Raw genomic sequence first — 13,301 nt, 5'->3', positions numbered from 1 at the left:
TTGTTTTATATATTTTTTATTATTTTATTGTTTCCCTTCAACGTGACTTTACCGAAAGAACCAAGAATATAAGAGCATGTATAGTCATATTTAATATACACTCCTAGAATATATTCACTTACTGTGATCAGACGTATGACTCTTTCCCAACTTGAGAGGGTAGAAATTAACTCGGAAAACCCTGCGAGTGCTTAGAGTGTAGCATTGAGTTAAGCCATGAAATAACTGCCTTGTAAACTCAGTTTATTTTATGTGTGTGACCAGCAAAATGTTAAATTTATGCTGTCACATGAGGTTGACCCTATATATAACATACACAAAACATGCTTTGCCCAAGTAGTGGCTGAAGGCCGCTGCTGTGTTTGGCACTGTTTGTCGTGCGTCCTTGGTAATAAGTAGAAAAGAAATCGCTCATTTGGTTTTCTAATCAGCGCATTCATGGGCCCTGTCCACCCTACTTACCATGAAAATGGCTGGACGCTTTACAAAATCTCCGAATGCAGGCACGAAAATCTGTGCGGGAAACACTTTGGTGAAGCAAAAACTCAGCGTTATTTATCTTCTCTTGTCACACGAAGTCTATCATTCGACATTGTGACATCACAGCTCGGTAATGCAATTGTATTTGCAACATACAATGTGTTAACATCTGCTATGGAAGTTCACAGATGGCAGCGCGTTTGTGCCTAATTGGTCATTAATCGTCATCACGTTCACCTCCTTTGTATCATTGTTTCATCACGCATGCTTTATTTTGTGCTTTGTGCCAAACACATATGACGTTCTTAAATATGGTTCCTATATATGTTCGTGAACAGTTCTTAAGGGTGAGTGGTGAGCGCATTGCACTGTGAATCTTTAGTTTGATTTTCAACCACGGCTATAATTATCAGTGGTGAGCAATATCTGAATCAGTCCGAAGGTGTCCCCTTAACCTTCGCAAACCGACCAGCTTTAGTTGAAATATTGTCAAACAATCTACATTATGAAATGGAATGGGGGAGGGTCTTCATCCAGCAGCTATAAGGGCTGTAACTCTTTTTCTTTCTACACTTCTAAAGCCTAAAAATACTTGCTATAGTCTGTTTGAGTTTACAGTATGAAAATATATCACTTCATTTAGTCGCTACTGCACCTATCTGATGTTCACAGAGGTTTATGTTGAAGTTGATGCATTATAATTAACGACAGCACTGAACTGTTCTGCAATTGATTTGAATTTAGTATGAATACATCCACAGCAAGTGTGTAAATATCTTGTGGAGAGTTAACGGTAGCCGTGAACTCCATTGTGTCCGAGCGCTTCTCAAGAAAAGCTATTGCAGAATTCGGAGAACACAATGTACAGTGGTTATTATTACAGTGCCATCACTCTGTGTGCTTGTGGCTGCTATGTTTAGAGGATTTTTAGTCATATTCTAGCACCAGGAGGGTGGACTTTTGTAGTGGCACAGCTCAAGTTGGGAATATTTCATCCCAGTAACGTCTTGCGATTCAACCGGTGAACATCAACAGAGCTAAATTTTTATTTAAAGCTTTCGTGGCTGCAGGGATTCATATTATTGGTTCCTTCGGTAAAGTCACGTAGAAGGGAAACAATAAAATAATAATATATATATAAAACAATAACATTCTCACGACGTTTCAACTGCAACACAAGCAATCATCATCAGGTGTGAAAACCATAGCAAGATTTTTTTTTAAAAACCGCCACTTTTTAAAAATTTTCTTGCTGTGGTTTTCACACCTGATAATGATTGCTTGTGTTGCAGTCGAAACGTCGTGAGAATTTTATGGTTTTATATTTTTATTATTGTATTGTTTCCCTTCTACGTTACTTTACCGAAAGAACCAACAATATGAATATCAACAGAGCTGTTCACTTCTCTTTTTTATTGTTATGGGTAATGAATGGCATGCAACAAATACGATCAAAACCAACACCAACCTTTGCCAACATGGTGAAGTATGGCCAAACAGGCCCCATGACCGACACTGCATGGTGAGACTTTTGTCCACAAGTGGTATGACAAAGGGCTGCCTGTTTGTATGTATATATACTCGAGGAAGTACCAATCGCTGAGCCGACGCCTCCCAACATCCCCATCTTCCTACGCGTGGGTGCCCTCCCTCATGGTGACAAAGCCCTCGGCGCCCCCGCTTCCGCACAACCCCCCCCCAGCTGCCCCCCCCAACCTCATGCAACCTTTCCTTGGCCTCACTCACAGCCCCCTCCCCTAGCGCACCCCTCGAGGTGCTTGGCCCCTTGTCCTGGGCACCCACACCCCCCCTCCCCCCCCTTGCTGCCCGATGCGCTGGGCACGCATAGGCATGGCCCCCTCGCCTCCCGGGCATGCCCCCACCTGGGCGCACCGTCACTCACGAGCTGGTCCCCCCCCCTAACCCTGCACACTGGGCCTGTCCCTCCCCCCTGATGTCACGAGCATGACATGAAGTAAGGGGGAGAGAGAGCCAATGAGAAGGTGCGGTTTACGGCGCTTGGCTTCCAGCCAATGAGAACTCTGTAAGACGAACGCACAGCACACCAAGGCAAGTTTGTATTTATGTAGATAGATATTATATGAAATAGGTTGGCACGTGATGAATCAAATTCTAAAGCGCTTGCGGTTTGGACACTCTTGCGTGCCAATCGGTTCAATAGTTATTCAATTTAAACTATTAAATTATCGATCACCATGATTTCTGGGACTGACAGTTTCCATAAACGATTATCTTCAATTGCCGATAAACAATAATCTAAAACAGTGATGTAGAGACAGGAGGTTTGCTATGCCGCAAGATTGTTTAGTTTCCTAGACGGTTCACATGTCGTGCCAAGAAATATTGAACCATACTGTGGGCTCGTATTATATTTCACCGATGAAATTGTGGTCTTCACTTCGTAAGCCATTTACCTTGCCATTATTAAACAAACCTTTTTTTTGCTTGGCTGCATCAGAGTTGTTTTTGCATGGAGGTCAAGTTGAGCACCATAGCAGCTTAGGGAATCGTCAAAATATTTACTTGCCCCATGGATAATCTGCATGCCTGAAGTAAATGGTTGTATTCTATGTGTTCCAGGATCTGGGAGAATGTGTAAGAACCTAGAGCGGGTCACAATGATCCAAGTGTGAGAAAAGTGCATTTTGCCGATTCCCTTCGTTTGGACTTTTTTCTGCCTTTTAAGTACCCTGGGAAGCATATAAAGTAGTAGAATAGTTGGATTAACTTGCCTTTTAACTAAGTCATCATAGATCTTTTGTACGATTCTTTGGCTTTTACGTAAAGTTCCACATCTAAATTAATTTAACTCGTCATGGCAAATGGTCAGGATGTACTTAGACGTACTTGACACTATGCCAGTGGGTTTTTTTTTATATTACTTATATGTCCCCTGTGTAATGCGATGGATATTAAGGCAAGCTGAGTCACCGCTCATTTTCTCTCCCCATAAAACACCCACAGTTGTGCAGTCCCTGGGCCTTTAGTTCCAACACCTTGGCACAAACCTGAACTCAAAAATAAACCAACATTCCGATTATTTATTCCTTGAGACTGACAGAACATTTCCTGGATAATATTCATTGCGATCAACATCAGCAGTGGTCTATCCACCGCTGGCTAAAGTACCTCCTGACGTCGCCATCCAACACTTTTCCGATGCCACAGTCCATCTAGCTCTTGCTAGTCACTAATCTCATCGCGTAATCTCTACATCAGTCATCCTCTCGGGCACCTTTACTTCTTTGATTGCCATTCCATCACCATCTATAAGTCAGATTTCTTTATATTAATGTGACCAGCGAAAGCCCACTTTTAAAGGGTCAATATAAATATTAGCTAATTATTGTTTATCTTGCCTAAACTACATTGTACTCTGATAGCAGCACAACTTGGCAGTGCATTCTTTCTGCGACTAACATCAGTGGTGAGTAATGACAGAAGCAGTCTGGGGCTTCTCCTAGGTTGACTCACCATTACTTGATGTCGTGTGTAAACATCAGTGCTGGCACCACCAAAGTGGCTACACCACCACGTTGTGCACTGTGCTGTCCTTAATGGGTGCTCACTTTCAGCTGTTGCCCCAAAGTCTGTTTAGGCTACATGGTGGATTTTTGTTGCTGTATCCTGTGGAGCGAGGTGGTTTAGTGGTTAAGACATTGTGGTATGAACCTTGCGACCCGAGTTCAGTCCTCTGCTACAACGATCATCAATGTCGAGTGATATCTTAACCAGTCCTGTTGCCGAGCGTGTTACTAGCTACACCACCCATTCATGTTCCGTGCCAACCTTAATCTACATACACTTTTACATCTAGATTGAAAACTAATTTCGTTATAACGGCTTTTTGTTTTTAGTTGGTTGTATGTATGTTGAACTTCTTTCACACAGTACGTAGCCAATCCCGCACCTCCGATTAGCACGTTTGGCGACGTACAGTGCGAAAGAGGTTCAAAATACATACAACAAACAAAACAAAAAGCAGTTATAATGAAATTCGTTTTCAATCTAGATTTAAAAGTGCATAGCTCCAGTGGCTTCCTAATATCGGAAGGAAGAGCATTCCAGACGGCCGCAGAAGCGCATCTGAAAGCAAGCGATGCAGTAACCGTCTGGTTCGCCACAAGCTGCTGGGAGGACAACCGGAGTTTGCGTAATGGATTATGCTCCTTGACGTGATCAGCATAGTTGCTTGCTCACAGCACTTGCTGCAACGGTGTGTTAAATGCTTCAGAGGAGATCTTTGTCGTGTATTCCGCGCAGAAGAGTGAGGCGGGCAAGGCGCTGCTGGACGCCGTGTTTGCGCACCTTGACCTGGCCGAGACGGACTACTTTGGCCTGCAGTTTGCAGATGACTCCACCGAGACACCGGCAAGTAGCGCAGCAGCATCGTCTGCTCGTGAGAGCGATGCTCGCAAACCCTTTGCCAGCTGTGCCCCGGTTGATTTTTGTTCAATGTTTTGTAAGGCTTTGGCCTACGTTTGTTCAATTTTTGCTTTTCGAGTCGTGTCATTAGATGAATAATCTATTCGGAGCTCTCGCAGCACAGTGCATATACCCCATGTGTTAGAGAACAGCATGCAGAAGATTTTGTAGAACTGCCTCTTAAAACCCTTCAAGTGGACGTTTTTTAATCTCCACACTAGGAAGGGAGGAACTTTTCCATCACTCTGCAATTGAGATAATGTTCGTCACACGGTAGTCAACATATTTTTCAATTCTCAAAGCTGGATTTTATTCCACAGGCATGGAAAAACAACTGTAATGTTATGGCGTTTTTTTATAGTCATTGATAATCGTGTTCACGAAGCTTGAGAACCTAGCTTAACAATTGGTGGCTGGAAACCCAGATTCAAACCCAGGCTCTCAGCAGTGCCAGTTCAGTGTTTTGATCAATGAGCCAGCTACTTCACGGGGCTTTGTTTTTATTTTTGTGAATTTCAAGTCATTCTTCCCAAGACCACCTGGATATACGACCATGAGAATGCTGGCACAGGAAACTGCAATGTATTTTGAGTCCTCACATTCTTACAAAACTGCCACTAATGGCATGTCTGCCCTGCACAGGATATCCCAGCAAAAGCATACTTGGCAGACGTGATGCATGCTGACACTGTGATGTGATCTATTTCAGTGGTGTGGTCCACTTTGGAGTAATCTCAAACAAACAAAAAACAAATAAATGTATGAGTACTGTACACAAACCACCTCCCTCACTGCTGCAATGAGTTATCATGCAGTACTTGACTGGCCGTCACTGCTTGAGGTCCGTTTTAGGAAGCCTCGTGCAATGCAAGTCACCGTTTGACATGTGGGTGTTCGTCTTTATAGTCGACTGATGCAATATCGCCACAGAAATTGAGATACAAGTGAAGTTTGACTTGTATAAATTATCTTTGACGTCAAATATATTCACTGTGAAAATGTCATATTTGTGAATTGCTTGCATGCACCAGCAGAGCAGATTTCATTCCTGCTGCTGCATCAATTGTTGTATTTATGTAAAACAAGTTATTGTTATTTGTCCGGTTTCAGAGGTGGCTGGACCCGACCAAGCCTCTGAGGAAACAGATAAAGAGTAAGTATCAGCAATTGCATCTTCATGAATACTGTTATCAAGCAAAGTAAAAAAATAACCATGCATGTAAGAAAAAATATCATGTTTACACGAACGCTGGTTCTATTATTACCTGTTCCTCAATCATCAAGGGTTTGAGTCTCAGTGCCCACATGACCACAAACATGCAGGTAAACAATTAGTTGAAAAAAAACAGACGATACTTCACCCCTATTCTACATAAGTAAAAAATAATAACGTTTTTATAACCTAATATACTAAGTTTTCTTTATCACCATTTTTTTATTCATGAGAGATTCGTTTTTTTATATCAAGTGCCCGATTCCTCAAATAATCTCAAACATTGAAAAGGTCACCCCCAGTCACATCTGTTACTGTAGGCATATGTGTGACTCAACACCTGGCCTGCAATTGGGTATTAAATTAAGTTCGTTAAATCTGACAGTAGAGGGGCGTTGATGATTGCTATGTGTAATCCCAATTGAGAAATTTGCAAGTAAATTGTCGAATTTGGCAGCTTTGAACCATGACGCCCACACACAATGGAGTACTCGTTTCGAATGACGTCAGGGGATCCTTAACGTCCATTGTAAAGGAGTTGGCGCGTAGTAATGTTACGGTTAAACACAGGCACGGTTAATAAACCCTCAGCATTAACCAGGGCGGCCGCTGGGCTCGAACCAGGAACCTCGGCATCAAGCGGTGAACACGCGACCGCTGGGCTACCCCTACAAACCCACATTTACCCTGGATAATTGAGAGTTAACTGTAGACACATTATGGGAAAGGCAACTCTGAACCTATTTTAAGAGCTTTTCTCTTTGTGTTTTCAGGAAGTTCTCCTTACATCTTCAACTTCCGTGTGAAATTTTTTGTGACCGATCCGAGCAAACTGCAGGAGGAATACACCAGGTATGATCGAGTAATTTGGCTGACAATCCTGGGATATTGTTTAAGAATTGTGAGAAAATGAATTGCCCATTAAAGTACAGTGTGAGGTATGGGGCATATATGTGAAAAGTTCGGCAATGTGAACATCAAGTAGAAAATTATAGTTACACTGTGCACAATTATGTTACCGGACAAAACCAAAGCACAAACTGCTATCAACATGCGGGCAAAAAGTAACTGTTCTTTGGAAGTAAGAAAATGTACGTGGGATTAAGAAAATATCACCGTGTATGAAAAGGTTTGGATTTTTTTTTACCTAAAGAGCAAATAACAGTTGAACCATGCACGAATACTACACAGAGTGTGTGCTGTTAACTGGCCAGGGCGGATTCGCGACGTTGTGCCGTACTGTAGTTATCAGATACACAACCCTTCAATGCGAGCCCCTGCTTGATATCTGATGAGCTTCACGTGTCCGGTGCTGCTGAGAGCAAACTCCTTGGTCTTGCAAGTCTGTTTAACTTATATTCCATGGCATGTGGGGTTTTGTCAGGGGTGGGGTTTGCCTTGGAAGGCAATTTGCACAGTCTTTCAGATGCTAAAGTAGGAGATTGGGGCTTGGTTGCGTGACCACAGATTATTGTATGTCCTGGGGCTACATGGTGAGCAGAAAAGAACAGTGCAGCAAAATGTATGTATGTTGAACGTCATTCGAACCATAGGTAGCCAATCACGCTTATGGGAGTTGCGGGAAAATCCATTGTACAGTAACGTGTATGCTCCCTGCCTTCACCAACCCGCACTGACCAGCGTGGAGAAATCAGGTTTATTAATCTTCTTGGTTCTTTCGCTAACGTACAGACTCATGTTTTAACTCCGCCCACACTGCTTAATAAACGCTGTCCATACATGACGGCGTCCGTTCGAGCTCTGTCTTCCATACAGACCTGTCTCTCCAGACCTGAAGAAGGCTACTTGTGTTGTGGCCGAAACGTCGTGAGAATTTTATTGTCTTATTTTGTCTTATTGTTTTATTCTCATTCTACGTGACTTTACCGAAAGAACCAAGAAGATGAATCCGTGCAGTCACGAAAGCTTTAAATCGAAATTCAGGTTTATTAACCTCTACAATCTGCGTGCCATGGGGAAGCCCTCGCCCAGCGGTGGACTGACAAGGGCCTGTGCATGCACATTATATCGCCACCACCAATGGCTATACCGTTGTTATCGCATGAACATATCTGAATGGCTTTATTAAAGCATAATCATATGGAAGCGATAGTTCTAGCATTACTCCATGTGCCTGTTATAAAGCCAAAGTGTGCATTAGGAACAAATCAACATTTTCAATTGTTTCAGAGAAAAATAATTGCACTTTGCATGTACTTACACCGTTAAAATAATGCCGTGTTGAAGCATTAGCTTGCTAAATGGGATTTGACATGATTGCAAGTGTTGCACAGCACTTGCAAGAATGCACTGTACTTGCGAAGTCGCCAAACCCGTTTCATTGACTCGAGGCTTCGCTGTAGAGAAGTCCAAGGCCGCATTCACAACAGAGACCTATAACCCACAGGTTAATGTTTCTATTGTTTATTTTTTGTTCTCCCTTTGGCATGCGCGGTTTTTCATTAAATCCACCAGTAGCCGAATGTGGTGTTCCTGTCGCCAACGGCACGCAAAAAACCACCCAGTGTCACGTTTGATTTAAACCTTCACATGCAGATCAATCACTCTGGCGGCTTGGCTGACCACCTTTATATTGTTTAATTGTATATGGTTTACAAAAGCTGCCTTTAGGGTAATTTGAAGCTGTTAACAAATCTACAATTAATGGTCATTTTCATTTATTTGTTTTACTCTGAAATTCTCACATTTCAAAACGTTAGCTTTGTTGCAGAGTCGCGATTTTCACTCTTCTTTGAAAGAGTAACGAGTTGTTTTTAGTCTTCACCATTACATATATTTATTTTAGTATGTGCCTGGTTACTTTATGAAACTTGCATTGAGGCAGTGCAATGAAGTAGATGTGAATGCTAATGTACCATGCTATTTTGTTTCCACCCGTAAATACCTGCTATGCTTACTGAGCAGGTCACTTGAATGTAATCATGGTGGCTGTGCATACCTGCTTTCTATGCTGACATTGACATAACCTGGGTACATTCCTTCAGTGCAGTTGTTTCCACCTCTGTCATAAAACCATTAATTGCAAAAAAATGAATTAATCATCATCATCCCCATCATTTAAGGACTCCCCACGATGTATCGGTTACAAGGGATCGTTTGGGCATACTTCACCACACAAGTCAATGCAGGTTGATGAAGGGGAGTAGCCCAGGACTGGTTCATTATCACTCACCACTGATGGTCGGACAATAAACGCGTGTCACCGAGTTTGTAATACAGCGCACTAACGACTTCACCACTGCTCCCTCCGTCATCGTTTATAATGAGCCCAAATTCACAATACAAATCTCTGGGTGGAAGAGGTCTTTTACCGTACACATGGTCTGAAGGCAACGTGATATTCAAATTGAATTTGTGTCATGGTCCATGTGCACCAGATATTTTTCAGCAGTCCGAAGCGCTAGTCTGTTATTTATTAACTTTTTTTACGAGCAGTCGTACAACTTCAACAATGAGGGATTTGTTTTGTTATTTATCACTTCATGGTTACTTTTTTTTCTTCTGAGTTTGAACTTTGCGTGCAGTAAACGCTGCGATAATCTGAGCGCGATCTCCAATTGCCGTGCAGAGAAAACTCTCTCGTGCGTGCGGCATAACAACGCTCCCTCGCCATCGCCACGCGGAATGCGTTCGCAACTCACTTTCACCCATCGCAGAATCCACTCTTTGTTCTGCTCGTCAGAACCCGCTGACAGGCGGCGTTGAAAGTTCAGGAAGCACTTGGTCATTAAGGATTTCCTATCATTATGTGCTTACCGTTGCTCAAAATCCGGACGATAGGCTACGCATTTTTCTGCTGCCTTTTATAGAGACACTGAATATGACATTCTTTGCCGAATGAAAGGGTTTCTCACGACGACCCGCTTTGTTCTCGTGGTCTGTGAGCTCTGGCCACCGTGTGTTGAAAGCCCAACAAACGCAGGGCCATTACAGCTCTCCCACTGAGATTGCCTTATCACTGCGTGCTTGATGTTTGCGGGAGTGCTGATTATAACGGCAGCGGGTGAGCGCATTATCGCATTGACTCATCTTTTGCACTTTACATTGAACAGGTACCATTACTTCCTGCAGCTGCGAAATGACATCTTAGAAGCAAGGTACAGTGGAAACATAATACTGAGGCTGAGAGACATTTCTCTTGCTTCCCCACGATTGAGCAAGCCAGCACTCCACCATTATGTTGTAATTACTGACATTTTGGAAAGTTGGGGGCATTGCAGATGTACTCGCGTTCATTGGATGGGCTTTTTCTCTAATTTGCACACACTCAGTAATGGTGACTTGAACTGCATTGCCTCATAAAAAAGAGAATAAGCTGTATTTCAGCAAGTTGGTTTAATTCCCAGCTACCCAGACCATACCATGTCTGAGTATGCTGTAGACAGCTGTGGTGTGCTGCATATTTTAGCAGGTCGATCAGTTGGTGTTACAATATATATTTTTTAACACTGCGATTTTTCTCTGCCTTCTGGTTGTCTGCAGGTTGCCCTGCCCCCATAATACAGCAGCTCTGCTGGCCTCCTACATCGTTCAGTGTAAGTACTTCTTGCTGAAGCTGTTGCTGGGTGGGGGTTAGAGAAAATGGCTGATACTGGGGACCCCTAATTGGTTATGGTCTTTAACATTTCTCGAACCAATATATCTCCAGACCAACAGCTTGAAGCAGTGGGTCATTTACACATTAAATGGCCTCGTCCATATTCTCGTATGCAATAAGTACTAATACTAACATTGCAGCCACTGGCAAGCATTGCATGTAAGGCTGCTTAGATAATTGCAAAGAGATTCTGTAAATGCCTTGCTTTACTTGGATTAATTCTGGAGCCTTCATTTTACCAGTTGAGAGCCGATTTGAGGAATTAACGTCTCTTTTTACATGAACGCGTGTTGTCACAGCTCAAAGCATAATGGCAAGTGCTCTGCTAGATGACGGTTGTGTTATGTCCTCTCAATGCAGCCCCTCCCCACCTCACTCTTTCCAGCCTGTGCTCTCAACTCAAGTTACACGAGTATTGATAACTCCAGCCCAGCCCACTTGAGTCTTGTAAATCTTTTTATTTTGTTAATTCGTTCACTGTTGCATGGAAGCTTACCTTTTATGGGAAAATATTCAAACACCCCGGAAATCATATTTGGGTAATTTTATTCATCTCAATACTGGGCATGTAATGCATTGGTTCCTCGATTTAAATGCATTTGCACGCTCACAAAGCATACAATGTGCACGCTCACAAAGCATACAGTGATATGCTTACCCCAGAAAACCTCACTGAGTCGCAAGACTTTTTGTAGGAGTTTCCTGCCAAGTTTTTGTAATCCTACATGTAAGAATTTATTATTTAATATTGATGTTAATTATATTATTTGTTAATGTTAATTATTTGTTAATGTTGCATTAAAACGAATGGTATTAATATAACTGTACAAATGAGAAGGAATAAACAAGAAACGTTGTAGTATAAAATGAGATCAAAGCAACTGAACTATTGACTTTATTTTGTCAATTGTGACCTCGTATCATCACAGGTCATTTGCTTCTTTGGGGGGTAGGGGGGGTGGTTGGTGGGTTGTGTTGGAGGTGAGTAGTGAAATGCCTACTGTTGCCTGCCTTATGTGTTTTCACACTTTATTATTCTCAACTCTGTCCATCCTTTATCTGCTCCTTGGGGATGCAGCGGAACTGGGCGATTACAGTGAAACGGAGCACCTTCCAGGATACCTCTCTGACCTGCGCTTCTTGCCACGCCAGGGCCTCGACTTCGAGAAGGAGGTTGCCAAACTGCACAAGCAGCACGTGTGAGTGACCTTCCATGCTACGTTTTCGCAACCGACAGAAGGCGCATCCAAGCCGTGCTGGGCTTTGCCAAGAACAACCCGGCACAGTTTTTTTTCTTGCCTCAATGCTTCGAAATCTGTGCAGCTCCAAGGGCTCGTCGGCACGTCTCATTTTGCCCTTTAATACTCGCCTACCCTTCTGCAATCAGAGGAAAGCGATCGTGAATTGTAAACAATGATACTCCATCCCAGACAATCGATCCTTTTTTGTAATTCTCTGCCATGTTTTTATACAAACGTATGGTACTGACGAACTGAGCGAAGAAAGCCATTGTCCGTGTGTCTCTCTTCTGCGTTGACCCTATGGTGTCATGACCAGTTCCCATGGCAGCCCATTTTTTAAAAAATAACACGGCACAGTTGGTGTTGGCTTCACCCAATAAGGCTGCCATGGGAATTCAGGCCGAAGTTATATGGCTCGCTTTTAAGTAGTAGTAGGAACGTGGAATAAGTCTCATCTGTCACGTGGGCCCCTTTAGCCTGCCCATACTCGCACTCGAAAAACCCACAGTTGTCTCAACGTTAAAGAGAAAATCCAATGATATATCCAGTCTGAGAACCACCTGTTATACATTTGTTTCCTGTAAATCATATACAGGCTTCCCTTGCATAACGCACCTCCCCAAAGCGCGAATTCGCAGTTACACGATTAATTTTTACGCTACGCGTTTCACAGTTGTGCACTCAAGAAAAAAGAAATTTGATTGTAAAAATTCAAATTTTGCAAAATAAAAACGAATTTTCAATGATAAAAATTCAAAGTAAAAAAAAAATTCTAATAGCGTCACCATGTCATGGTAGCGCCCAGTGTCCCAGGCTGGGCTTAGCCATCTCAGATCTCCCTTTTTCTGCATTATGCATGCTGCTGCAAGCAGCCCATGGAAGCGTTCAAGAAGCCCTGAAGTTACTCCTTATTAAGTAATCATTGTAAGTAGTAATCTTTGAAATTTAATTATTTTAATTTGTTCTTAAACTAGTTTTTAAGTATTTTTTGCAATGATAATAATATTATTAAGTACTGAATGTATACGTATTTTGCAAATCCAAGGCTAAAGTAATGAAATGATACTTTATTTTTCCTTCGGTAACATGTACCCCTCCTTAGAATATGTATGTAGATGGGAAAGTAGGCTTCATAAGCCCGATTCGACTTAAACGCTGTTTTTCAGGAACGCATGCCGCACGTTATGCGACGGATGCCTCTATTTGCTAAGCCAAATGATGCTAAGGTCCATGAATTTGATGACACATTGGGTGCATTTCACCCACCCGTAGCATAGGCAAGGCAGCAATTTTATAGAGTGTT

At 42.5% G+C, this 13,301-nt stretch overlaps 1 protein-coding gene across 3 annotated transcripts in view; it reads left to right on the top strand.

Moving 5' to 3' along the window:
• The window catches only part of PTPN4 (protein tyrosine phosphatase non-receptor type 4), a 57,757-nt gene that overhangs the window by 17,465 nt on the left and 26,991 nt on the right, over positions 1-13,301 (top strand). For 2 of the 3 annotated variants that reach the window (XM_032951587.2, XM_032951586.2), the window contains exons 3-8: positions 4,765-4,872; positions 6,037-6,079; positions 6,913-6,991; positions 10,213-10,257; positions 10,643-10,695; positions 11,836-11,956. In XM_032951587.2, the coding sequence (XP_032807478.2) occupies positions 4,765-4,872; positions 6,037-6,079; positions 6,913-6,991; positions 10,213-10,257; positions 10,643-10,695; positions 11,836-11,956 (449 nt within the window). The remainder of the gene's footprint in view (positions 1-4,764; positions 4,873-6,036; positions 6,080-6,912; positions 6,992-10,212; positions 10,258-10,642; positions 10,696-11,835; positions 11,957-13,301) is intronic. The other variant, XM_076066090.1, reaches the window with a different exon arrangement.

Source organism: Petromyzon marinus, chromosome 10, assembly GCF_048934315.1.
Source record: "Petromyzon marinus isolate PM22_M1 ecotype Great Lakes invasive population chromosome 10, UKy_Petmar_22M1.pri1.0, whole genome shotgun sequence".
Classification (NCBI taxonomy): Eukaryota; Metazoa; Chordata; class Hyperoartia; order Petromyzontiformes; family Petromyzontidae; genus Petromyzon; species Petromyzon marinus.
The sequence above is the reverse complement of the archived record's forward strand: the minus strand, read 5'-3'. Positions and strand labels throughout refer to the sequence as shown.